We start from the raw sequence: 27,907 nt of genomic DNA, 5'->3' as shown, positions 1-27,907 counted from the left end.
AACTCACTCTGTAGACCAGGCTGGTCTTGAACTCAGAAATCTGCCTGCCTCTGCCTCCCAAGTGCTAGAATCAAAGGTGTGCGCCACCACGGCCCGGCCTGGTTTAGATTTCTAAGAGACTGCCACCATGCCTGTGGAGGATTACCCCAGTTTTCCTTTCCCACCAGTGCCTGTAACCCAACCTCCCACAGTATTTTCTGTTACTAGGCAAGGAGTGTCCCACTGAGACACATCCTCAGCCCATGATGGGTGTCTTCTATGTGCTTATTGGCTATTCAACCAGCTCTTCCTGGTTTGTTTGTTTGTTTTGATTTTGTTGGTGGTGGTTTTTTGTTTTGTTTTGTTTTACATTTTCTACTTGAATGGTTTTTCTGTTGAATTTTGGGAGTTCCTTATATACTATACCTACTAACCCTCTATTCAATATGTTATTTACATTTCTTTTCTTCCCGTTGTATCTGCCTTTGTAGTCTCTCAACAAGCCCACTTAACCCACAGTCATCACTATGAGCTGCTGCCAGAAGGGCATGTCTTTGCATTACAAAGTATACAGCTGAACCCTGAAAACTCAGGGGCTTTGCACTCTCTGTAGGGTGGCTTAGTAGCACTCTCTGTAGGGTGGCTTAATGTCAGCACTGAAGAAGAAAAAGGTCAGAGGGAGGCAACAAGATGTGATTATCAAGTGTCAAAGGTGATGTGCATTCCAGCCTGCCTCCAAATGCTGGGGACCTCACAGCCAGTGCTGCCTCCACCTGCATGGGAGGACAGCCCGTTTGGGAGCAGGACCTATGGGATTCCACTTCTCTGTGTTTGGTCTACTGTGTCACTTGCTGACCATGGAGCTGGGAAATTCCTTTAACCACAAGGGTACAACTGCCTCAATTGTTAGTGGGACAAATGGCACTTGACTCAGGCTGACTGGAGGACTGGCCGGGAGATGGACAAGGCAGGGTGATACAGCTGTCAGTGTCTTAACTGGAGCCACACAACAGCTTACTTTCTGTTCAGATAATCAGCAAAGATTGGCAAACAAAGCAGCCAAATGGTTGTTTGATTTTTATTTAAAAAAACAAAAAACAAAAAACACTGCTTTTTAAAGCATGGAAAGAGGTGGTTGGAGGGACAGCAGCCTTCCTGGACCCCTTGACCAGCAGTCACCCAATATGGTCTGGACAGGAGAGCTACAGACAATTTCCCCCCAAGAAACCACAGTGACCCATGAAGGAGGCTCCAGCTGCTATAAATACCCAGTGGCAAAAACTGATGTCATGCTCGTCAGACAGGGGCTGCTGCCACATGAAGCTGGGCGGGCAAGCAGCACATAGCAGTGCAGGCACAGCAAATCGCATTGTCTCAGAAAGACTTCTCAGGGCTGGGGAGCCCCAGGCACTGATCCCCCGCACTGACAAGTGTCTCAACCCCTCTGGCTCCTTAGCGGAAGTGCATTTTCAGATTTGTACAAAATTTTTTAAAAAATATTCTCTACATCTTAAATTCCTTTCCAGAAAAGAAAAAATTTTGCACTGTAGGAGAGGAGCTGGGAAACAGCTCAGCCAGTAAAGTGCTTGCCATGCAAGCTTGGGAGGTTGGGGGAAGGACACAGTTCCTTCTCCAGCACCCATGTAAAAGGACAGGTGATGACGCACTCTCACAACGGCAAGGCAGGGTGATTATAGCTGTTGGTGCCTGGGGTAGAGACAGAAGGGTCCTGGGGCTCGAAGGCCAGGCAGCCTGCCCAAATTGGAGCTCCGGGTTCAATGAGAGACCTTGTCTCCAAAAATAAGTTGGATGATTCCTGAGAAGAACCTGGGTCTTGACATGTGTGCACTTGTGTGTGTGGGGTCGGGGGAAGAGAGAGCATGTGCGCACGTGCGCGCGCGCGCGCGCGCGCGCGCACACACACACACACACAATCCACAATCAATTAATCAATCATTAAATAAATAAATGAGACAATCTGGGAGAGGAACTAAACTCAGGAGTTACTGACCCATCATAGCAATTTATCTACTTCACAGCAGCACGCAGGAGGTAAACAAATTCTGAAACTATAAAACAAACTTGTGGCCTAGTCTAACACACCCTATAAGACCCAGCAAATTGTTGTTATATCTAACTTTCCACCTGCCTGTGGCACGGCAGAGAAAACATTTGGTCAAGGAATAGCAAACAGGCAGTCACACATTCTGGGAATAAAACAGAACCTGATAAAGGGAATGTGCCATGCCAATCAATATTGTGCGTGTGTGCACCCTCTGATTAACAGTTCCATCCCTAGGAATTCAGCCCACGGGCATAGTCATGAAAATCCATGAGAACTACGAACAAGACAGTTTGCCATTCCAGAAGAATAGGGATGAGCTTTCCAGGGATGGTCCAGGGAGATGGCACAACTCTATGGTAGTACTATGAATGAACATGCTCTTCCACGATGCTTATCCAAAAGGATGTGGCATGAGTTCTGGGGCAGTCTTGAATGTTTCTGCACTGCTTAGCGTCAAGGCATTTGACACAAGACTCAATGCTTTTATCCTAACTGCAAAATCTAATAATACTGGCTAACGGGCCTCAGCGCTGTACTAGTCAAGCTCAGGGGTAAGGAAGTGTTGTTGAAAGAGGCACAATTGAAGGTGTGAGGATGTGCTCAGAGGCAGCTCCAACTTGGACATCAGAGAGCAATGCTGAAAGACAGTTCTTAAAGGCTTGACCATGACAGAGGATGCAAGAGCAGAAGCAGCATGTGCCAGGACAGGGACACTGAAAAGAACAAGCCACCAAGTGGCACTCTCAGGCTGAGCTTTAGAAAAAGGCTGAAGCTACTGGCTTGATTACGAAGTTGATGAGGGTGACTCAGAAGCTGAACGCTATCTGCACCCAGATCATGAGCCTTGAAGCAGGCCAGCAACCCCACCCTGCACCTTAACAAAAGAAGAGACGAGGGGTGCTAGAGGCAAAAAAAGAAAATCATGCCACGTATAACTTAGCTGTAGATCACCAATGGGGAAAGAGAAGACAGGAAGCCGTCAGAAGCAGGCAGCCTGATTCCACTCCGCCATCTTTATAGACAAAGGAATGTAGAACTGTATCTATTTTTAGGACACTATCAATATTCTAGAACCCCGTCTATATCCGTCCACCAGCTGCCATAGCAAAATCTCACACTCTGGGTGGCTCAACAGAAATCTACTTCTCATCATCTGGAAGCTGGGATGTCCCAGAGCTGGCTCCTAGAGAGGCTATTCTTTCTGCCCTGCAGACATTCTTTCTGCCTCCGCAGACAGCTACCTTTCTCACACGTCAAGGACAGAGACAGAAAATGCTTTCTCATGTCCCTTCCCGTCGGAAATTGACCTCATCAGAAGCCCCACCACCATCTACACCTTGGTTAGCAGAGCCCCCCACCTTCGAATAACATCCATCACAACAGTGTTAGGGATTCATCCTTTGCATGGAGAAGTGCACAAGGTCCAGTCCCCTCCTCTCAATAATGCCTAAAACAGGAGGAAAAAAAGAAAAAAGGATCTGTACCTGTACCTGTAAGTGAACAATGCATTGATCCTTTCATTATCTGATGACAACTTACAGTTGAGGATGTAGGCTCTCGGCTTCCTGCTCCAGCCTCCATACCTGCCACTTTCTACCCTGCTTCCCTAATAGAATGCTCTCTTATCCCTCCAGATCCGTAAGCCCAAACAAACCTTTCTTCTAGAAGTTGCCTTGGCCACGGTGCTTTTTCACAGCCACAAAGAAGTACCAAAATTGCATTGTTCGTCTGTGCATCATGTGTGTCGTGTATGGCAGAGGCCACAATGGGTCTCTAAGAAGTAGAGTTACAGATGTTGTGAGCCATCATGTGGTGCTGGGAACTGAACCTGGGTCCTCTGCAAGAACCCTTAACTGCTGGGCCATCTCTCTCTGGCCCCAAAGAACACTGTGTTCTGTTTCCAACATCTCTGAATCCCAGACTATCCACATACACTCCAGCGGGATCCCTTCCAACTCACAAACTTCACAGAAACCTCTGTACCTACAACAAAGGTTGTCACAAAAGGAACTGCCCCGGAGAGGTGACAATCCTAAGGCTGACACATAAAAATTTAAAAACACATACATTTTACATGCAAGTTAGAAAATAACATAGCTGTTTAAAAAAAAAAAATCTAACGAAATCCTTGAAACCAGGATGCGTGCCTTCATGAGTGAGTGTGCGTGGGTGTGGGTTTGCGTGTGTGTGTGCGTGTGTGTGTGTGTGTGTGTGTGTATATATATATATATATCACATATCTCCTCCCTTCAAAAACTATAAATGAGTTTTTGAAATTTAAAAGAATGATAAAAACTTCATACAAGGATCTAGAGAAAAAGTTGGGAGAATCTTCCCAAAAGGAAATGCATGGTGCTTCAAGAGCGCCATGGGCACAGCTGCCCGCCTTCCTCCCCTTATCTCCAGACAGCTACAGCAGGTGAGCTTGGTAAACCCTTTGTTCCGGGCTCTTGTGGAGGTATCCATCATGGAGGCTGGCTGACTGCTTACAACACTGGCCTTTGTGGATTACCTCAGCCTCTAGCCCCCATAGTCCCCAGGGGCTGGGGGTGGAGCTGAGATTCTCCACCCTCATCCTGCCCTCGAACCTCCTGGCTGCCGGCCCCAGCCTGAGGCCTCCAGTCATCTAGCTGTTACGCAATGCTATTACTAAGGGTGAAGTGCTGGTGCGGAGGGAAGATGTTCCTATCACCTCCAGCTTGTTGAGGACTATGCTTTAAGCATTCCGAACCAAGAATCAAAACTAGAACCAAGTCTGTACTTTCTTTACTCTGTAGAACTATCTCACAAGACTATTCGTGGGAAGCTGGAGGGCAAAGAAGTAGGCATTGGGAGTCGGGGGCAGAGTGGGTGACCCCAAATCTGCCCCTTCCACAGTCCCTCTCTCTCTGTGTTCTCCCTCTCCCACCCCGCTCCCACTTCCTGCTTCTCTCCTCCCCCTCCTCACTCAGCCCCGCCCCCCACTACTCCTCCCCTCTCCCCCGTCTCCTCTCTCCTCTCTCCCCCTCCCCTTCTCAACTAAAAAGCTTCAAAGTGGCGGCCCCTAGGGATCAGAGCTGGAGTGGAGAAGGATAGGGTTGATTGCTGTTTTTGTTTCAAGCTTTGAAGAACTTTTGACTCTTAAAACCGTGCGCTTGTGTAACTGTGTTTAAAATGGGTATTTAATGTTTAAACAAAATCTGAGCCTTCACCGAGAAGAAGACCATACCGAGTGTGCATTCCTAAGCTTTAGGGAGCCCAGCCACTTTGAAGACTGCGGAAAGCTGTAAATCCCTCGCCCAGGAAAAACACACCCACACGCAAAACATCTGCACAGGAGATCAGGGCATTCCCAAGGCCACCACGCTTGGGTTCTATCTTAAAAGTAAAGGTCCTAGGTATTTTGTGTTTGTTTTTCCTAACAGAGGTGAGGGTGAAACAGACCCAGGGCATCCTGCACCCTAGGCAAGCACTCTGCTGCTGAGCTACGCCCCAGCCCAGATTCCCAGCCCAGATTCTGGCTTCTCGTAAAATTCCTTCCAGAGCAGAGCTGACCTTTACTACACAGGGATGGGAGCCCTTCTGCCTTGAAACAGTGGGTGTGCTGACCCTTCAGAGTGTGACTGTCAGCTGGGCTGACTCATTCCAGCTGAGTCCATTCCAGAAACAAGGGGTCCTCCATCTAAGCCTTGAGAAGGCAAGTTCCCAAATTCCCCACCTGGGTGTTTCTTCCACCAGCAGAATCTCTAAGGATTCCTTGGCAAAAACTCTACTCTCAGCAGGCCACTTCAATGCTCCAAAACAAGCTGCATGAGGCTGACCTGTCTCCAATACTGTAAACCTCCACAGAAAGTCAGAACAATATGTCTTTGTTTTTGAAACGGTCTCCCTCTGCAACCTGGTCTCAAACTCTCAATGTGTCCCAGGTTGGCCTAGCACTCACTGACATCCTGCCTCTGCCTCTCAGGTAAAAAGGTTTGCCACAAAATCCTGACATCCTGGGTTTGATCCTCTGCTTCCAGGCTCAGTGTCCAGAAAGGGCAAACCAACTCTTGAACTCATGAAAGTGATCCTCTGCATGAGCAAACACACACACACACAACACACACACTACATGCAAGGTCATACATACAAACAGAATGGAATCTTCATATCCCTGACAATTTGTTTAAACCATTGGTGCCTCAGTTTACATGTCCATGAATGGAAAAGAACAAAACAACCTCACAGGATGCTGCAGTAAGAGGACCAGGGGACTTCAGTGGACACAATGACTGATCCTCACAGACACTCATGCCCAAACCCTAGACCTGAAACTCTCTTATCTGTGACAGTCAATTGAACACATCAGCCTTCAAATCAACTTTGGAACTTTCTCTGGGTAGAAAAGCAACATGCATAAGGGATATCTTACATTTAACAGGAGGCTCTATCTGAAAGTCACATGGTAGCAAAGGAAGAAAGGGAAAGAGGGAGGGAGGTAAGATGGAAGGAAGGAAGGAAGGAAGGAAGGAAGGAAGGAAGGAAGGAAGGAACGAAGGAACGAAGAGCCTTTCAGAGTGAATGGAAGTTCCCAGCTGGTAGGGGAAATGGGAGCTTGGTCCTATGGTTGTAAGAAACTCCTAATAGCCAATGAGGCACTGAACCTGGAAGCAATTCTTCCTAGAGCTAAGCAACACTACTTTGCCACTTTCTGCCCAGCAACAGTATGGGATGGTGTATGGAGATTAGTTGACGAAGTTAAATGTGTGGTAGTAAGAAACTAATACAGTGACTTAACAATAGTCAGCAGTATGGCATTCAGCAACTCTCTTCAAGCTAGAGGCAGAGCTGGGGACTGAAATTTTTTCCCTTCCTTCCTTCCTTCCTTCCTTCCTTCCTTCCTTTCTTCCTTCTTTCCTTCCTTCCTTCCTTTCTTTCTTTCTCTTTCTTTTTTTTCTTCAAGACAGAGTTTCTTCCCCAGCTGTTCTAGAACTCACTTTGTAGACCACACTTTGTTGCCTCTAACTCACAGAGATCTGCCTGCCTCTGCCTCCAAATGCTAGGATTAAAGGGTCCTAGGTTCAGGTCACACTCGGGCACACGCATGCATGCACACACACACACACACATACCACAAAAGAGAGGGACAGCCACATTCCTTCCAAAACAACAGATCACGGTTTTCATTACAGCCACAGATTTCAGGAATTCTAATTTGTCCAGAACACTACATTCATTTCCCATATTGCACTGCCTTTCCTTTACCAGTCCAGCAATACCAGTGTTGCAGGAAATTCAACCATCAACCCCCTCAGGAAACTCTGGCTTCTGGATTTAGTCACTGGTCACAGCATTGAGCCATGGCACTGTGCTTTCCCACACCACAGGAACTCTGTATGTCTGTTGAGGCCACATAGGATGCTGTATATTAATATTTTCATTTCTCAGCAGACATTCTTTGAGGCCCACTGCTGAGTTTGTGAGCCTCTGTGTTGAAACATTACAGCAACAAAAGTGTTCAGTAGAAAATGGTGAGGAAATGGGGGCAGGACTGACATCTGGCCCTGGGACAGTCAATGCACGGCTGCCAAGATGGCTTGGGGAGAGAATGCTCCAAGCAACACTCCGGCTGCAAAAGCGGGACTCACCCTGACACTTGACCCTCAAGAGGAGGGTACTAAATCACAACAAGTGGCTGCTTTCCTGGCCTTGACCTCTGACCTCCCTGATCTTTGCCTTCCTGAATCTCCAGTTAGGTCCCTTAGGAGCCAAAACATCAAGAAAGAAATCATAAATGGAAGGTGCTTGTGGCTCTGAACTGTTACAGAAACCATCAGACACTCAGACATACACACACACACACACACACACACACACACACACACACACGTTTTCATATAAACCATATAAAACTGGAATTTGAACTTGATGATTTCTCCAAAATGCCTACCAAATGATACTGATCATTCGGGATGTAAAACAATGCTAAGTTTCCTGGCACTGCATCCAGGACTCGAGTGTGTATAGAATCCCCCAGATAATAAGAATCTTTAAAGGCATTACTAAGAACTAACACACTCATTTGCACAGATAGATCAAGGAACTGAGGCTGAGAGAACCTGACTTAAAAAGCCAAAATCTAATTCAAGTCTCCTTCCAGAGAACTATAGGAAGCAATCCTTAACCCCACTCACATCTACATCCCGTCCTCACACAGAACGGTTCTGAATCTAAATGCAATAACAGACACAGGAACCCGATAGTGGAAAGGGTGGCCTGGGAAACCCTGGGTGGTAGTGACACCGTAGCATACAGTCTGAAAAAGCAATCTTCCACTGTTTCTGTGATGGCTACATGGTGACTTACAGAGGTATCAAACTATAGAATAAAGGAAGTGATGTCATGGTTTAAAACCCTCGTGGTAGCCGCAGAAATCTCCAGACACCGTTGGGAGCAGACAGATGGCACCTAACCAACCTGATGTGTTCAGTGATGGGTGAACAGGGGCAAGAGGACAATAGCGAAGAAGCTAAGATCAATCTCTATCCCTGTGCAGTCTCTCCACAGAGATCCTGTCACTTTGTCAGGACAGAAATCAAGGCAGCTAAGAATGAAACAGAGGAAAGAAACTCAAATTAAAAGGGGATATGTCACAATAAGGAGTATCATTCCTTGACAGAATTGCCATCGTTGACTTTCAATCCCTGTCATTATCTAGATAACAGAGAGAACTGTGTCCTCTCTACACACAGACTCCCGGCCAGAAGAAACTCTGCACACTGAATTCGCACCTCACCACAGATGCACGGATGAGCATAGAAGGGTTGGCTTCTGCTCCTTAGAGCTGAACTCCTCTATCAATCCCTTAACATATGATGTCCTTTTTTACATGCACTAAGATCAAATGAGCCTTTCAACATTTAGACAGTGCCCAGGGCATCTGCTCGGGGTACTCTCAAGATTCCACTTGTTTCAGAGTCTCTCAAGTAAATCCTGGCTATAGGATTGGGACCTGGAAATGCACAGTTGGCAGGCTCCATCCCACAATACACCAACAGATGCTCTTGAAAACAGATCTGCACCCAACTGCTTCATTAAGGGAGGAATTCGATACTGTGGAGATGCAAACAAACCACAAGGTAAAGGGTTCAAAGGGGCTGGAGCGATGCTTTGTGGGTAAGAGAGTGTGAGGGCTGAGAGAGACAGTTCATGGTCAAGGATGCTTGCTGCTCGTGGAGTTTGGTTTTCAGCATGCACATCAGGAGCCTCCCATCTGCCTGCAACTCCAGACCTAGCAGATCTGATGCCCTCTTCTGACCTCCAAAGGCATTCCATAGGTATGTGCATATACACATGCACACACACACACCTCTGATGGGGGTGTAAATCTTCAAAAAGGCCAAAAACAAATTTTAATTTTAATTTTTCAAAAAGCATGCAAGACAACACCGAAACCTGCAAGCTTCCATCATACACACTTGTCCCATACATTGATGATCTACCCAACCTTTTTAAATTTTAATTTTATTTTACTTAATGTCTATGTGTGTTTTGCCTCCATGTGTCTGTCATACCATGTGTACACAGTGTCCACAGAAGCCCTGGAGCTAGACTATGTAGGTATAGGACTCAAGCCCCAGTTCCTCTGCACAAGCAGCCAGCAACCTTGACCACAAGCCATCTCTCAGTCCTTGGCTCAACCTTTGTAAAAAGAAACTGAAAAGCAAGGAAGTAGCTTGCTCTTTAGACTACATTTTTCAAATATCTCCTTTATATCTTTGCCATAGGCCAACTTCCTTCTGCTATATTTGGGTAAAAGAATGAAGGATTTAGGGCCAAGAATGTTCCTTAAAATTGTCTAGTTGAAGACCTTCAAAGGTGAGAAGGCTAAAACCTAGAGGGGAAACTACCCAGGAAGGACAGTAAATCAACTTCAGGGCCAACTTAGACTCAATGAACTCTGTTCGAGTACTCTACACCATAAAACAAACCCAGTCAGACACGTTAAAAAAAGAAAACTTTAATATCTTTGGAGGGTTGAAGCTTTGTAGCTTTAAAACAACATGAAAATACCTAGATTCATGGTGTTCACAAAGGCCCTCTCATTTGGCCCCACCTCCTGCCTGCTCCCGGTACAAACTGGGTCTGTGTCTTTCAGAGCGTTTTTTTTTTTTTTTTTTTTTCAAGCTATGATAGGTACTTTTGGCCCAAAATCACAATGTCTAAAGGACAAAATTAACACAGGAAGGCTCAGAGAAAATGTCTGATGAGGCAGAAGCGTGCCAGAGCTCAGCACCCAGAGCTGAGCTGGTGCAAGCACAGAAGTAGGAGAGGGCAGAGACTAGGTGTGGATCTTATAACAGGACAAGGATGGCTCCCAGCTCAGTTTTGTATCCTCTCCCTGCTATTAGACTTGGGCTCTCTTTTAGGACAAACTGTGGGTTGCTTATTAAAACTCCTTGTTCCAACTGCTGCCTGCCCTCTCCCCACAAAAAGACACTGCCTTGATCTCTCTTGATCTCTCTCTCTCTCTCCCTTTCCCTCCCTCTCTCTCTCTCTCTCTCTCTCTCTCTCTCTCTCTCACACACACACACACACACACACACACACACACACACACACACACATCATCATCATCATCATCATCATCATCATCATCATCATCATCCCGGATACATGACAAGTGAGTTTTAAAATGTTCAAAAAAGCTGTGTATCTAATGAATGGCTTCCACATTAGTTAATAGCTGAGTAGAGCCCAGACTGAGGGGCAGCATCAGGTCCCCTCCCTGGACCTCACCCCAGGGCTGCCTTCATAAATCTGATCTCCAACTGTAACTGCTTTGGCTTGGTTCCCTGGGTGTGGATTTTCTTGATTCAAACGCATTCTGCAGCCCGCCAAGTTCTTGGGAGAGTTTCCTCCACTTGCCAGGCGCTGGCTGGGAGTTACAAAGTCAACTCTCTGGCTTTCCAGATTTTTTTTTTCTTCCCAACGGAAGAAATCATGAAGCTGAGGGCAGAGAGGCTCTGCTCCCTCCAATCAGGACCGGCCTCTGTGTCGCCAGGCCTAGGGCTGGAGTAAGAAACTCCCTGGCTGGACTCGCAGCTCCCAGCACAGTGACAGCCCCACGCTCCCCAGAGACCCGCAGGGTGAGGGGCACATTCTTAGGCTGACTACCCCAGAGCCCGTGTGGCGCTCTCCCTCCCACCCCCGCCCGCTCCCCGCTTCAGCTCACTGAGTAAAGACAATACCAAAACACTGAAGAGCATGGGTGGCAGTCGCTCCAGCACCTTAAGCCAACTGCGCCCAGCACGCACAGGGGTTCGGTCACCTCACCGAAACACCAGTGCCCAATGCACACCCAAAGCGGGGGCCGGGACTGAATGGGCAAAGCCTGGGTCGACAAGCCATGGGACACAAGACCAGGATCCCATGCGCGCGTGTCCACGCTGTCACCCTCACTGACACACGAAATCGTACCAATACAGGAACAGAAACAGCCTTCCCAACCCGCCAAGCTTCCCCACACACTTAAGTCCAGGTAGTTACCTCCGGAGCCATCCACCTCACATAGGGAAACAGGAAGGCGCCCTCACACAAGGGTCCCCCGACTCGGGTCCCTCTTGGTGACAATCAACTACACCCAAGAAGGAGGGCCGGAAAAGAGCCCACTTCTAGGTCGACCAGGACCTGGAGGCGCAGAGCCCTCTGTGCCACCCGGCGGCAAGACAATGCCAGGGCGCACGGACTCGTGAGTGCTCTGGTCCATCCAGGCTGGTCCTCTCGGGGTTCCCGTCCCTCCGGAGGGGAAGGCAGCGGCCACCAAACCGGGCAGCACTAGCTCTGACCCGCTTCAGCCGACCGCCGAGCCGGGAACCCCAGTTCAGCCTTAGTGACTGTCCTGCAAGTCCAAATACGTGGTCTGTCCTTTAGGTCTCCGAAGACCGGATCTTCAAGCAGTTCCTGGAAAACCACTGCCCGCTGACCCTGCCCAGCCCTGTCTGGGGACCCTGCAGGGCCTCGGGGACACTACCTGGCCCTGGGGACTCTGACCTCCAGGGACCCAACTTAGCCCTGGAGACCTCGTCCAGCCCTGTATAGGGACCATGCACTGTCCGGAGACGCTGCCCTGTCAGGAGTCCCTGGTCAGTTCTGTCTAACACCCTGAAAGGCCTTGAGGACCCTACCCGGCCCTGGAGACCCTGCCCAGCCTTGTCTGGAGACTCTGCCCGGCCCAGGGCATCCAGTTTGGAGACCTTGCCCAGGGACATCGTGGGACACCTGGCCCCGCTCTGGATTCAAAGTCGCCGTCGCCTCACCTCAGGATTCAGTGGCTCGTGAGCGCTGGACGTCGGAGAGGAGCGCAGCCAGCGGAGCGCCCGCTGCCTCAACAATGGAGCCCGGGGCGGGGCCCTGCGCAGCTCAGCGATCTCACAGTCGGGACCCGGAGCCCAGACACCGCCGGTGCGAGCTGTGGCCGGAGGACTCTGCGCAGGCGCGATAGGCCCCGCCCGCCTCCATAGCCCCGCCTCCTGAGCGACGGCAAGAACCCGCCCTCTAGCCAATGGTGAGGAAGCTGGGAAGAGGAGGCGTGTCCAGGAGGAACAAAGAGAGGCTGGGCGGGGCCGTGGGTCGGAGCCGGCACTCTGGACCCTGCTCTGACCTGATTTCACTTTGGGCTCTGCGCCCACGTGGACTAGGCTCAGCGGTACTCAGTGCTCATCCCAAAGCTAAAATATTGGTTCTAAAGGAAAACTGAGGTTCAAGGAACAAGATCTCCTGCCTGCGATCCTCATAGCCTTGTCCGTCTTCTTGTCACTCAGCAAACATTTCAAAGCATGTTGGTATCGTTTTAAGAGTGGAAAGAAAGAGAAAACTCCCTTTAGGTGCTATGCCAAGCAGATCAGTTTCTCTGTCCCACTTTAGGATCCCAGTATTAATCTCGTCCCTTTCCTGCTCAGAGCCTTGGTTTTTTTTTCCATTCCCCGACCAGGCATGAATCCTATCTACCTACCATTTCCATTTATAGCAATCTCAATTATCTTTAAAACCCACCCAAGTCTTAGAGGACTGTTCTGGAAAGTATCTCTATAACATTCGTGGATTTCCCTCTATTTCACAACCTGTCCCTCTTCTCCAAGACTTCCCTTCTGCCCCTGACACAAGGCTTTGTGATGGGGCTGGATTCCCTCACCAGAAGCCCTATCCACATACATGATCACTGCAGGATCCAATCCAGCCAGCAGTGATCTCCACCAAACCTTAGTTGAACTGCCCCAAAATTACAAACCTCTTACTTCCGGAGAGAGGCCTTGCCTGCCTCTCCTCTGTGAGCCTCCTCAGTGTACACTGGAGTCCATGCAGAGCCTCAATCCTCCTATCTGACTCCCCAAGCCATCAGATGATCTGCTTGCCCAGGCACTGGGGCCTCTTGGTACAGTTCCTTACGAGAGAAGAGCTATCCTTGGGAATGGGTTTGATTGGTGTTGTGGTTAGTGTTAATTGTCAACTTGATGGGATAGCCTGTGAAGGATTATCTCATCTCTGGGCATGGTTGAGGTGGGAAGACTAACACTGAAGGTGGGTAGCTCCAGTCACTGGGCTCAAGTCCTGGTCAGTATAAAAAGGAACAATCTCGCTGAGGACAGGTGTTCATTAGCCTCAGCTTCTTGCTGGTGAGTGTGGTGGAACCAGCAGCCTCCAGCTCCTGATGCTGTGACTTCCTCACAATCATGGACTGAACCACAGCTGGAGAACTGTGGGCCAAAAGAAACTGTTCTTTCCTAAATTGCTTTTGTCCGGGCATTTTATCAGTGCAATGGAAAAATAAGTAAGATGATCCGGAACGCCATCCTGCTGTAAGAGCCAGTGCTGCGGCACAGAAGCAGAATGGTGAGTTGCTTTGCTCAAAAATGAGAGCAGCTACGCTTGGGAAAAGCCAGGGAAGGAGGAAAATAAAGGGAGTCAAGGAAGAGAGGAGGGGAGGGCAGGTGGCATGAGGACAGGAGAGGTGGCCATTATGGCCAGGAACATTTTAAGAACAGAAATGTCTAAAGGCCAGTCACTCCTACCTGTGTTACCCTGTCATGCTGTCATGCTGTTATCCCTAGCTGTTCTCCAGTGGCCTCAGGCCTGGTTCATGTGAGCAGACAGGTCCAGGGAGGGTTGGGGGTAACTGGTTCTGACTGGAGTTGAGAAAGGGATTGGCTATAAAGGAGTCCTCCAGAGCAACTTGTGCTATTTTATCTGAAGCTCAAGCAATTCAATCCAAGTTTTAGAATTGGCTTTTTCTAAGATGACAGACCCTGTTGGCATCTGCATAGATTTCAGGCCAGCTCGCTCCACAGCAATTAAATTTAGATGTGGATAGTGCCCCGGGCTCCAAACATAATTGCAGATAGTTTCTTCTAAAATGAATCACAACTTATGAAAAATACCTTTACATATTTATGTTTGAGCCCTCTGCACTGACTCTGGGTCTGTGCTGCACTAAGGGGGGAGGACATTAATCTCTTTCTTGGCTCTGAAGTCAGATTACCTTCTCCTCCTTCATACTCAGGCTTCCTCCTTAAGAACCTGAGCAAGGGGCCAGAAGACCTCTGAGGCTCATCCCACACATGTGCCTCAGCTTCTCTGAGGACCACGATGATTTCAGTTCAGCTCTCCATCCTTCCTTCGTCTCATACCCCTCTGGCCAAGGTTGATCTGCATTGGTGGGTGTTCTGGATAGACACACAAATGTATGTGCTAACTAGTAGTTTACTTGTGGCTGTTCCCCCCAACACCCACCCCACACGATAGCCACACGGCATGCATCAGTCCATGTTTGGTGACTTTGACCCTTGTATGAAAGGTAGAGAGGAGGAGAATGCTAGAAACGGAGGGCAGGGTCTAGAGCTCCATGGTCCCAGCTTGAGTCCCACGAACTCCCCCAAGCTGTAATGCTATTAGATCTGCTGCCTGGTGTGTGTGTGTGTGTGTGTGTGTGTGTGTGTGTGTGTGTTTGCATGCGGCCACATGTTTATACAGAGGAGAAGGGAAATAAATAATGGCTCATCTCATCCTCCTGCCTCAGCCTCTCGTATGCTGGTTCTGGCCAATACAATTTCTTTCTTTTCTTTTCTTTCCCTTTTCTTTTCCATTTCCTTTTCCTCTCTCTCTCTCTCTCTCTCTCTCTCTCTCTCTCTCTCTCTCTCTCTCTTTCTTTCTTTTTTTTCTTTTGAAACAGGTTCCCAAACTGGCTTTGAACTCTATACTTTCCAGGGATGACCCTGACTTCCCAATCCTTCTGCCCCAGCCTCCCAAGAGCCAGGATTAGAGATAACAGAGATGTGAGCCACCATGCGCAGCTTAGTTTCTCTCTTTTTTTCCCTTAAGTCTTATTAATTTATGAATATGAGTGCTGTGTCTGCATGTACACCTACATGACAGAAGAGGGCATTGGATCCCATTACAGATGGTTGTGAGCCACCATGTGGCTGCTAGGAATTGAATTCAGAAGAGCAGCCAGTGCTTTTTTTTTTTTTTTTTAACATGTAAATTTCTCCATTCCCAGTTTCCCCTCCAAAAAACAAAGAAACAAACAAAAACAACCAAAACAAACCCCTGTTGCCTCCCACTTCCCCATGCCTGGCACCCCACCCTCTCCCACTTTCTGGCCCTGGCACTCCCCTACACTGGGGCACAGAACTTTCACAGGGCCAAAGCTCCTCTCCTCCTATTGATGATTGAATTTGCAATCCTCTACTATACACATGCTGCCTGAACAATCAGAGCCCTCCATGTGCAGTCTTTGGTTGGTGGCTGAGACCCTGGGAGCTCTGAGGGTACTACTTAGTTCATATTGTTGTTCGTCCTAAGGGGCTGCAAACCCCTCAGCTCCATTGGTCCTTTCTCCAACTCCTTCACTGGGGACCCTGTACTCAGTTCGATGGATCAGCCAGTGCTCTTAACTGCTGAGTCCTTCCAGCTTAGTTTCTGGAAGATAGCATTGACATTTCTGATTCTTTTCAAATTCCAGTGCAATGTGCATATTGTCTTTCTCTAATTACATTTCACATGACACAACCCCAAATCCAACAGGACTCCTGTAAACGCTGGCAAAAACCATGACATCATGCGTCTTTGCTCCCAGGAACAATGCAATGAAAGGTCGTTTGTCTAATTCAAGCAATATGTGTATGCTGTGTTCATTTATATAATTCCACTTCTATTCTTTAGAGTTTAATGCTTCCCCCGAGGCTGAAGAGATGGCTCAGTCGTTAAGACTGCTTACCTTTCTATCAGAGGGTCAGAGTTCAGAGTTGAGTTGAGGCAGCTTACAAAACACCTGTAACTCCATCTCAGTGATTCTCAATCTTCCTAATGCTATGACCCTTTAGTACACTTCCTCATGTTGTGGTGACTACCCAACCATAAAATTATTTTGTTATTTCATAACTGTAATTTTTGTATGGTTATGAATTGTGATGTACATATCTGATATGAAAAATGTCCAATATGTGGTCCACACAGGGTTGAGAACCGCTGCTCCAGCTGCAAGGGATCCAACGCCCCCTTCTGGCCTCCATGAGCATCTGCGCAGATGCACACATTTAAAAAAGCTTTCCTCACAGTACATAGCAAATACCACATGGTCTATAGAGACATTTATGAGGTATATCTTCCTTGTAATCCCAATACGGAGAAAGCAGAAGTGGGGGAGATTCACAGTGGCCAACATAGCATAATCAGTGATCCACAAGAAAATGAGAGACCTTGTCACAACAACAACGAAGAGATGGCAAGGCTGCAGAGAGCTGGTACAGTGGTTAAGAACACTGGCTGCTTGCTCTTGCAAAAGCAGCCACACAGCAGCTCATAACCGTCTGTAACTCCAGTTCCATGTGATCAAAGCCTCTTCTGACCTCCAAAGGCACCAAGCCCACACATACTGTACAGAGGTAGGCAAAACACAAAGTAAGTAAATCTTCTTTTTAAAAAAAAAAAGCCAAGTAATGACATCCAAAGTTGACCTCTGAACTCCACACACCCACACTTACATTCGTTCTGCGGAGTAAATAGCAGGTCCTCAGCTCGAGAAGGAGAGGACGTAGCCAGTCTCACTCCTGAGGCCCAGCTCAGCCGTGAGTGCTTAGGGAAGCACCAACCCCCCCCCCCCTTTGGTCAGAGGTGGCTTTGTGCTGGGATCAGGCCTCCCAGCTGAGGCAGAACTGGGTAACCCCATTCAGTCCTTAAACAGAACAGGAGGATAGATTGCCTAGCCCCAGAAATCCTGTCTGCTTTGGGAGGAGAGGCCGAGCTCCTGGAAGGATCCACAACTGATATGATTTGCCTGAACCTGTGTGAGTTTGAACCGGCTTCCTTTACCTCTGAAGAGGTAGTCAGGGAGCATGAAAAGGAAGGAGAGCTGACCCAAGTTGGGGACAGGGCTGGCCCAGAGCAGCTCCCAGAGGCCAAAACATAGGGATAGGAGTACTTCCCAAGAGGCTGGCAGTAAAGGTAGGGTCAGCAGCCTTGGGAGGAGAGAGGGAAGGATGAGGCTGGGATCAAGACCAGGAGGCTATTCACTGGACAGAGGCACGGCTGTAGGTCTCAGAGATGTTTGATGTCTTTTGGGTCTAGGGGTTCATCTCAGGACTTAAAGAATCACATGACAAAGGAAAACCACCTGGAGTTGCCACTGGTATTGGACAGAGCCCTCAGTCCAGGAACACTGTTGGAACTAAATTACTAAGACACATGATAAATATCTCCTCAAGGACCTAGGGCAGTGATGGGGTTTTGCTAGTGGGGAGGATGTCCTCCATGCTTCCTGGTAAGCAGAAATCATGGGGTTATAATCATGCCAACTGTGGTGGAGCAAATATTGGTATGCTTTTGCTCATAGAGCCCAGGCTGACCTTGAACTTCTTTCTGATCTTGTGCTGCCTGGCATCACAGGTCTAGCTGCCTTGTAAGAGGATTCTTGGTGTTCAAGTGGCAGATGTCACCCATCACTGAAGGATGAGAGCCTCATCTCATATCCACACATCTGGGGCCAGACGAGGATGCTCCGCAGGTACATTATGGATCCTGTCAAAGGACCAGCAGTACAAATGCTTCCTGCTAAACAGGAACAGCAGGAGCCCTGTCCCAAGCAAGGGCAGTAGCAACTCTAAATCCTCTGGGGCTGCCCAGCCAGAAGCCACGCATGACTACTTAGCTTCATACTGTTTGACACTTAAACTCAGCCACAATGGTCATGTTTCATATTGGTAAGTAGCAGGGCAGACAGCATTGTTCTGGAACAGTCTCATCATCACACAGGGCAATGGGGACCAAGCTGGTCTAGGAGCACCACTCCACATGACAGTTTGGAGTGGGCACAGGATGTGGTTGGTTGCCAACCTGGTCATAAATACTCTAGGACAGTTGTGCATGTCGGGCTAGTGATGCGCAAATCAGCCCCTGTGGGCTTAGAGCTAGATAGAGGGATGCAGTCAGTGAACTAATGAAGAGCCTCCAGGCAGGTGGGAGCTTCAAAAGGTGATTGCTCTGCAAAAATGAGGACCCATGTTTAATCCCCAGCACCCACAAAAAAAATCCAGGCATCCCAATATGGTGTAACCCCAGCACTGGGAGGCAGAGACAGGAGGATCCCTGGTGCTCACTAGCCAGCCTTTTAGCCTAAGCAATGAGCCCCAGATCCTAATGAGAGACCCTGTCTCAAAAAATAAGGTAAAGAACTCAGGCCTGGTACTATACACCTGGTCAGGAGCCCCTGCTTGGAGAGTTCACAGACCCTAAGAGAACCTGCTACTGTTGCTTTGTGCAAAGCTTCAAGCTGCCTTCCAAATGGTTTTGCTTATACCCAAAGATCAGTGCAACTCTCAACCTGCATCAGAATTCTTTGTGGTGGGTTACCATTAACACATAGACTCAACACTGTTGAAGTACTAAGAATAAGTGGCCGTTGAGTGCTCAGCCATAGGGGGACATCAATATCACCTCTAAGGCACTGGGGAAACTGTGGAGGAGAAAGCAGAAAGAATGTAAGAGCCATAGGATGAGAAGGAGTGGTAAGAAATACTGTCCTCTGGACATCTGGCTGCTGCACCACAGGCTCAGGGCAGCACGAGCTGATTTAGAGAAGTCATGTAATTCCAGCATGGATTGGGAGGTGTTCTTAATGCCCAGCCCTCCTTGAGTAGCTAGAGGAAGTTAATGGTTTCTAAGGTTCTAAGGGAGGGCCATCTTCCTTAGTGGTATAGCCATTGGCAAGTTTCTCTCAAGTAAACACACACACACACCCACACACACACACACATCAATACAGAGGGTAATGCAAGCAACATTAATTAAATGCAATAGCGCACACACACACACAAAGAGGCTGAAAGTAGAGCCACTGGTAAGTGCACTTGCCACTGAGCCCAATGACCTGAGCCCAATCCCAAGGAAGCCATGTTGGAAGGAGACAACTTGCCCAAGTTGTCCTTTGATCTCCACACATGCACTGTAGCGTGTGTACCTCCCACAACACACAAAAAATTTTTCTATTAAAAAAGACGTGCAAGGACCAGGCGGAGGTGGCACATGCCTTTAATTCCAGTACTTGGGAGGCAGAGGCAGATGGATTTCTGAGTTCGAGGCCAGCCTGGTCTACAGAGTGAGTTCCAGGACAGCCAGGGCTATACGGAGAAACCCTGTCTCGAAACCTCCCCCCCCCAAAAAAAAAGACATGAAAGGGAGCTGGAGAGATGGCTCAGTGGTTAAGAGCACTGACTGCTCTTCCAGAGGTCCTGAGTTCAATTCCTAGCAACCACGTGGTGGCTCACAACCATCTGTATTAGGATCTCATGCCCTCTTCTGGAGTGTCTGAAGACAGCTACAGTGTACTCATAAATAAAAAAATAAATCTTAAAAAAAAAAAAAGACTTGAAAGTAGGAAGGGGGACTTAATGGGGGAATGTAGAGATTTGGCAGGAAGGGAAGGACATGATAGGACAACAGGGAGCATATTATATAAATATGTGTGCATGCTTATGTGTGCATATGTATGTATATATGTATGTGTGACTGAGGTATGATAATATATACAATTTTTAAAAATAAGGTAGCAATCAAGGAAGACACTGATGTCAACCTCTGGTCTCCACAATCAAATGTACCTGTGCATTCACAAACACATCACACACACACACACACACACACGCACACACACACACACACCTGTGGAATACACCAGGAATATGATGAAGACACTTGGGGAGCAGGGCTTACCTGGGAGGGAAATCACTGTGCAAGCCCAAGTCATGCTGCCCAGAGCGTGCAGGACAGAAAGAATAGGGGCTGTGACATTCAGCTGCCCAGTAGAGGTCAGGATGACAAGGGACACTGAGGCTGGAGCCATGGCTCAAGGCTGCTAGCAGTTTGGCACAACTGGATTGCTGTTCGAGAGTTTTGCTCTTGCCTGTTGGGTAACAATAGGGCACTTGGGAAATGAGCTGTGAGCAGTGAGTGTGGCCTAGACCACAATTCCTAAGATAGGAAGCCTTGCACCTACACCCAGGGTTCATTGTCACACTACCACCTCCTGTCCTTTGCTTATCTGGAGATAGCAGTGCCCAAGGAAAGAGAGATGATGCTTGGAAGGCAGAAAGTGGAATTGCCAAGACTCAGAGAGGGGAAGAACCCAGAATGCACCGGGTTTTTGCTTGGGTAGCTGTAGACCATGAGGCTGCTTACACAGCAGCCACAGAGCTAGGCTTTGGTAGGAAACACCTGAGTTCAGCAGAATTGCCAGTTTTTGATATGAGATTAGAAAATGTCACACATTTAACCCAGGGTGCCATCAGTCCTTCCCTGAAGACCCCTGCTGGCTTTTTCTTTCTTTTCAGCCCTTTCCCCAGCCCCATACTCAGCCATTTCCAGACAGCAAAGCTTCCAGAACATACAAGGCCTCACTGTTCCATCAGCCTGGGATGCCCTTCTGTGTAATATTGATGAGACCATCTTTCAAGACCAATCCTGTGCATCTCTAGAAAGCATTCCCTAACATCTAGGGGTGCATTGGGGGACCCTTTAGCCATAGAGCAGGGGTTAGCCCCCTCATTCTGCCTAAGGTAGGCAGATGCCAGCTCTTGGCTCCCTAAAGCTGACTCAAGCCAAGGCTCCAACTCTCCTGGCCACCTCTGGATGAGGCAAGAGTCTCTCCCTGGTGACCTGGCCTGCTCCGTGCACACATCCTGCTGGTGCTTCCGAAACCAAGCATGCTTGAACACATTTTGTCCTTTCGAAAGTTACAGTGTGTCACCATTTATTTTCCCAGGTGTCCCAGGGATCAGATATGACATGACACCTCGTGAGTGAGGAGGTGGGGGGTTTCCAGTTGCGCGCAGGTCCAGACTGCTAAGTGGCAGGAAGCGGATTAAGTACCAAAAGTTCCCCTCCACAGCCCAGCCAGGCTGGTGAGAACCCCAGCACAAATAGAGACTCAACGCATTCTGGGGTGTGAGAGGGTGAGGACAACCCAGAGGAGGAGACAGCTAGAGTCATCCAGGACCACAGTGTCCACCCATCCTACAGCAGGAGTGCTCTTCCGTACCTGTTACCAGGGCCCCAGTTAGCCCCCCACTTCTGGACACTCAAGTTGGAGGAGGCACCATCTCTAGCTGTCCATCTCTGCCTCTGCATTCAGTGCCTGCGTCACGTGACAGCATGCTTCCTGGGCATGCATGTTTTGTGTGATGGGGGCTACAGTGAGTGTCTTTACCGGGAAGACTGGTCAGGTTTATGTGAGATTAGGCCATCATAGGGAAACCTTTATTCTAGGACTTTGGCCATCAGGGGGTGCTCTTCTCTTTTCGATTTGGGCAAATGACAGAGAGGGAAAAGGAGTTGGATACATTTCACATGTATTTACAAACGGCACTGCTGAGCGAGTGTCTTTGAGGCTGTCTGTGTGACACATACAAAGGAGCAGGGACGAAGGGAAACAGACCAGATCCTGTCTGTGAGGAGCGCTGAGGACTGGAAGCACAGAGGCCTGCACGGTGGGGGTGTAAGGCGGAGGCGCTCCCCTTCTCAGGGACCGTAAAACTAAACTCTGCATATATGTCTTCTTATGTGTAAGGAAGCGATACTTTTTAATAAAATAAAAACTTTTGTGTAACTTGAAAGATAATCATTTAGGCAACTAAGGGGGTGATCTGAAAGAAGGGCACAATGCACAGAGCACTAGCGGGGGTGGGGGGGCACCCTGTCAGGTCGACATTCATTCCCCAGAAAAGATCCATCACAATAACTGCAAAAAAAACTCAGCCCCACTGCCTCTCAGACGTTGGCGTGGCTCCTCTGCCTCAGTCTGCCAGTCTGTCTGATGCCTCATGCACTGCTGAGGAATCTCACACTTACCATTCCCGCTGTGGCGGGATCTGCCACTGACAAGCCTTTCACTCATGTCCCAAACACTCTGTGCCCCAGTGCCTAGAACAGGTGTGGGCACACCAGGTGCCCCGGGAAGGTGCTGGGCTGGCTGAATGCTCTGTCCCACCTCCTAGGATAGCTGGCTGCAACACTGCCCTGATGCCCAGTTGTGGCGGGAAGGAGTGGGTCAAGCTGGCACCTGGCCCTAAACTACAGGCGGGAGCATCCTTGCTACACAAGGGACCATGCCTGCTGGATGCTCCTCAGGGCCCGGCCCCACCCTGCCTCCTGCAGGCACCCTGCCTGCCCTACTGACACAGAGAAGCAGAGCGAGGTGCAGGAGGAGATTTTAGAGGGGGCTGGTGGGGTCCTTCAGCCCTGCCCCTCCAGCAGGCTCCTGGTAAGACGTTGGCAGCTGTCAGAACAGCAAGGCTTTCTTCTTGAGGTCATTCCTCTTCCACAGGGCCAGACGGTCAAACTCCTCAATGCTCATCCCAAACACTTCTTGGAACTCCTCAGGTGATAGGTGTCTCTTCAGACAAGGAAAAAAAAAAAAATGAGGAACGGTCAGTGTCATTTGAAACAGAGCCTGAGAAGTCATCTTTGCTCTGAGAAACACTGGCTCTTCACCTGGGTCCCCGTCACAATGCCTGGCACCTCTACCTGCATTTTGTGTCTGTCCCTTGGGTCCAATTCCCACTTAACTCTGTACATAGGCTTAACCATGTCTGGATACCCAGCATATCTTGGTCCCTTTGAGGACCAGTGCAAAGATGAAAGCCAGGTGTCTTCGTCAATATTTACAGTGTCCCACTCCAGACAGAAGAGGAGCCAGAATGTCCCCAGTCCTTGTTCTCAACCTGCAGTCCCCTTGGATTCCAGGAATAACAGAGACTCATGGAGACCCCATGAAATCACACTCTCCCCCCACCCCCAACACTGCCTCATAGGAGCCTTCTTGTCTCTAGCGATAAGGATTTCTGACAACCTCAAAGAACTAGAGGTGAGACAGTGGCCAACCAGGTGACAGCTGGGCTGGGACTGAGTAACTCTGTGCCCCTCTCACCAGAGCCCAGCGCTTCCTCTCTCTGCAGCTAAAGCTCATGTTAGTGCCGGAGATAGCTGGAGTGCTTGCTTTCCACCTTCCCAAGGCAGCTGCAAATTGAACTTTGTCCCACTCCACCACTGAACAGTCGTAAGAGGACCAGTAGCCAAGCCTGGTCTACTGTGACTTCAGGCTCTGGGCCTTTTGCCCTAGAAATCTGCTGAAATCCTTGCAGCAACATGTCTTCTCTGTGTGGCTCTCCACTGATTCAGGGCTGCCACTGAGGATGAGTCACCTCGTTAACATGCCCAGGGCCTCTTTTTAGTGAAAGAAACAAATCTAGGGGACAAAGTCTTGGTGGGGACTCACAGGGACTGGCGTGGAGCTACCCCAGCATCCCTCCACTCCTGACTCCCACTGACAAAACTTCCCTATGGCTGAGTTCAATAACCATGTCCCTCGACAGGACTCCTGTCTATTTGGAGCCTTCTGTAGACTCCTTCAGGCTGCTTCGTTTATCCCTCACTCAAACTGGGACAGAGAGTTCTCAGAAGGTCTACTGTGTTTAATTCCCGTCTCTCAGCTGAGAAAACTAAAATGTGGTGTGCTGGATAGTTTTATGTCAACTTGACCATGCTGAAGTGTTCTGAGAGGAGGGAACCTCAATCAAGAAAAGGGCTCCAGAAGATCTGGCTAAAGGCATTTTCTTTGTTTTTGTTTTTGTTTTTGTTTTTTGTTTTTTTTTGAGACAGGGTTTCTCTGTCCTGGAACTCACTCTGTAGACCAGGCTGGCCTCGAACTCAGAAATCCGCCTGCCTCTGCCTCCCAAGTGCTGGGATTAAAGGCGTGCGCCACCACCACCCAGCAAGGCATTTTCTTAAAATACCTATGGGGCCTTTGCTTAATTAGTGATCAATATGGGAGGGCCTAGACCACTGTGGCAAATAAAAGAGTACAGTTTCTACAACTTTAAAGCATCAGCATTAAATTAAAGGTTGCTATAATAGTTGAGAGAGAAAAACAGACAAGAGCTGTGGGGGGTGGGGGAACACACAGGCAATGTCAGCATTTGGTAGGCTGAGGCAGAAGGATCAGGAGTTCGAGGCCAGCCTTGGCCATATAGCAAGTTCAAAGCTAGCCTAGGATACAGGAGATCTTGTCTCAGAATAGAGAATGTGGTAATCTCTGAAAGGCATAAATACAAACCTTGTCACTGAATCTGTGTTATGTGGTCTGAGTTTTAGAGCCCCAGCAGTGGGTGATCTGGGAGACGGACATGGAGTCACACAGCGATGCTCACAGTATCCAGCAAGTCCCGCCTATGTGGAGACCCTCAGCATATGGACTGCCTTATGTTTTTGAACAGGAAGGCATCTTGGACTAGAAATGAGCATCTCCATGGTGAGGTCAGGATAACTTGCTAGCCCACTGCCAGCCCACCAAGAGTTAGAAGAGACTGTGTTGTTTCTCCATAACCCTTTCAGGCCTGCTCTCGCTCTTTCAACTTACTGTAGGATGCTTTCAGTGAGGCCAGGGTCACAAAAAAGACAAAAATTCCACTGGTGCCATTACTCAACCAATAATGGTCCCACACCTATAAGACCGACTCTCGACACCAGGAAGCCAGGAATGGGGACTTGGTGGGTGGGATGGACCAGATTAGTAGGACCACCAGAGATGAAAGCACTGAGGAGGTGACTTGAGGCACAGTCCCATTTTGTTGGTCATTGTTTGAGATGAGCTCTCACTATGCAATCCAGGCAGGCCTTGAGCTTACTATGTAGCCCAGGCTAGCTCCCATACTATTCTGTGTGATGCTCTCTACCCAGCCCAGGAGAGCTCATTATGAATGAGACTATGGAAGGAACACACAAGTAATGGCTGGTGTTGAGAAGGTCCATTGATTGAGGTGGTCAAGTAGCAGAACTTCTGGCAGGGAAAACCTGAGGCCAAGGGTTCCAGCCACACTACATCACCTGTTCTTGACAGATTAGTTCATCATGGAGGGAGACAGGACTTGGCTGTCTAAGTTCGGTTGAGTTCCAAAGAGTGAGCAAGGGTCAGAGGAGCCCTTGGTTGGCAAAGGATCTGTTAGTATCTCCTGGTAGAAAAGGCCTCTGGATCCCCAGGTGTCCTCCCAAGCAGGAAGAGCTATGGGTGTAGCTGACCACAGGGGCTCACATAGCTGTTTGAGCTCAGCTACTCCCGGCTCTCTGGCTCCTCAGGTACTAGCCAAGGTCAAGAGCTCCAAGCTTCTTCCCTAGCTATAGGAAGTAAGCCCAACATGGTGCCTTTCTGAAGAGTAGGCCAGTCCCACTCCTGGGGAACATGATTGCATGGTAGAAGTCCTAGGGACTTAAGCATCCTTCCCCCTGCATCACCAGCAACATCTAATTCTATAGGCCCTGACTAAAATGTCACCTCTTCCAGAGGTGAGGGTTGTGGTACCCAAGAGAGCCCCAAAGCCGCACCAAGTCCTCTGCACTGAATTCCAGCCCAGCTGGATGACTCTCCACTCTGGAAGGGCAGCAGGTCATGCTGTTCTCCCTTCCTTCCTCTGGGACCACGTGAGTGGCTGTGGTCATCCCCTTCGCCCACCAGCCTCTGCCCACTGCAGCTCCACAGTGAGCTTCCTGCTAGCTGGCAGACCTGAGACCCCTCCCCAGTTCTATTGGTCCTTTTGCTCCACAGCACTCAAGTGCTTCTTCACCTGGATCAGGAACGTCCTGTGAATAGGGTGGGAAGCTCTAACCTCTCATGGTCACCAGGGGCCAGAGTGCTCTGTCCTCGTCATACTGGCTGGACGAGTTTGAGCAGAGAAAGGACACTTGAACTTAGAGATCCTCGATCCCCAGGTGCAGTCCCCTTGGGCTTACTAGGCCAGCAATCACACATACATACAATTGGCCTCAGGGAGTGTGCGGACCCCAGGAGAACCACAGGCCCTCTGCAGCAGCTTCTTCCCAGTCCACAGGTCCCCATGGCCACTAGGAAGAGCTCAGAGCCCTAACCCAGGAGCCACCACTTTTGAGTAACACACCAACATGACCACATATAGCCTCCTACAGATAGGAGCCTCTCCAGCACCTCACCCACCTTTCTTGATACCTACATTGGAAATACTAATTAATTCCTCCAAGCCCCAGGGCTGGAGCCTTGATCAAATACTGGTTATACGCTGTCATAATGGTGTTCTGTGGGCATTGTTATCATCAATAACTGCCTATGAGAAAATGATTACCCTAAAAAAATTTAGTGGACCTCAGTCAAGGGGTTGAAGGCCATAAGAACCAAAGAAGGCCTACCTCAGAGCTTAGCCTCTTGAGTCACCACATTTCAGAAATAATCAATCCCAGGCTTAGAAACATGAATGTATGTTTCTAAGGGCTGTGGGTCAGTCTTCATAGTTTCGAGAAAATATATGAGAAAAGCAATTTAAAAGACATGTTCCTTTGGCAATTCATCTCCATGTTGTAGTTGATCTAGGAGGCAGGTTAGCAGAGTGGCTCTGAGTATTGAATTTACTATCTGCCTCTGGAGAAATTCAGGCCCTGGAAGCCATCTGGATGCCTCATGGAGTTGTGAAAGAAGTGTTAAGTGCACCATGTACTCAGAATGGAGCTGGGCACACAGGAGGGACAGCTGCACTGTGTGCCTCTCAGCCACGCTCAGGCTGTCTAGGTCTGTGTTGCCACCCAGGGCACCATGGAAGCACTTTTCTCCCACTGCTGACATCACTGCCCTGCATCCTTGAAAACAGTAACACTGACTCTCCCTGTTTCCAGCAATCATTATTTTGGACCACATCCATGGCAAGCTCAGAATCTGAAGGACAATCACTCAGGTTGGTGGATGCGATGCATACAGGTGTCCACCTGCTGCCTAACACAGTAGGTGCTCAATTAAGTATTTCTGAACCTCTGGTTAAATCCATTCACCTGCCCAGGGGACAGGTGCAGCCCTTGTCACCTGACAGGTGAGAGACCAGGCCCAGAATGGTTACTAGTCCACACAAGCAGACATTGCAGACACCAGATTCACATCAGCTCTAGCTACTCCAGTGCTCAGTCCCTCCCATGACACCATCAGGGATGGCAGAAGACAGTCTTGGAAGCAAGGCAATGCCAATTTCAATGGGTACAGGGCAGGGTGTGCAGGGAATGGCAGGGTGTGCAGGGATGACATTTCATCAGGGGCAACAGAGTTCCCATCCTTTGAACTGGAAACTCTGGGCCCAGCAGGCCCTCAGAGTTTAAGCACTCGGAACACACAGGGGCCTGGGTTTCTCTGGGAAGGAGGCACTTGGTGTATTATAGCTAAGGACAAAGATTTAGATCTTCCAGGACAAAGAACCGCACATCAGAGGATAGAGACCTTGTTGCAGGATTTTCCCCGTGGGAGGCTTGTGATCAGACAAGAGAAGGGAGGCAGATCGAGGAGTTGAGACA

General features: G+C 48.9%; 2 protein-coding genes across 17 annotated transcripts in view; both read right to left on the bottom strand.

The window, feature by feature from the left end:
* The window catches only part of Afap1 (actin filament associated protein 1), a 110,264-nt gene extending 97,699 nt beyond the window's left edge, over positions 1-12,565 (bottom strand). For 2 of the 3 annotated variants that reach the window (XM_031341806.1, XM_031341808.1), the window contains exon 1: positions 12,325-12,565. The gene's annotated coding sequence lies outside the window, so the exon portion shown is untranslated. The remainder of the gene's footprint in view (positions 1-12,324) is intronic. The other variant, XM_031341807.1, reaches the window with a different exon arrangement.
* An 8,723-nt stretch (positions 12,566-21,288) lies between these two features.
* Positions 21,289-27,907, bottom strand: part of Ablim2 (actin binding LIM protein family member 2) — a 125,736-nt gene continuing 119,117 nt past the window's right edge. For all 14 annotated transcript variants that reach the window (XM_031341773.1, XM_031341779.1, XM_031341788.1 and 11 more), the window contains one exon: positions 21,289-22,946. In XM_031341773.1, coding sequence (XP_031197633.1) covers positions 22,833-22,946 — 114 coding nt within the window. In that variant the 3' untranslated portion in view covers positions 21,289-22,832. The remainder of the gene's footprint in view (positions 22,947-27,907) is intronic.

This window comes from Mastomys coucha, unplaced genomic scaffold (assembly GCF_008632895.1).
Source record: "Mastomys coucha isolate ucsf_1 unplaced genomic scaffold, UCSF_Mcou_1 pScaffold22, whole genome shotgun sequence".
NCBI lineage: Eukaryota > Metazoa > Chordata > Mammalia > Rodentia > Muridae > Mastomys > Mastomys coucha.
Note: the sequence above shows the minus strand (reverse complement) of the source record. Positions and strands in the feature narration are given on the sequence as shown.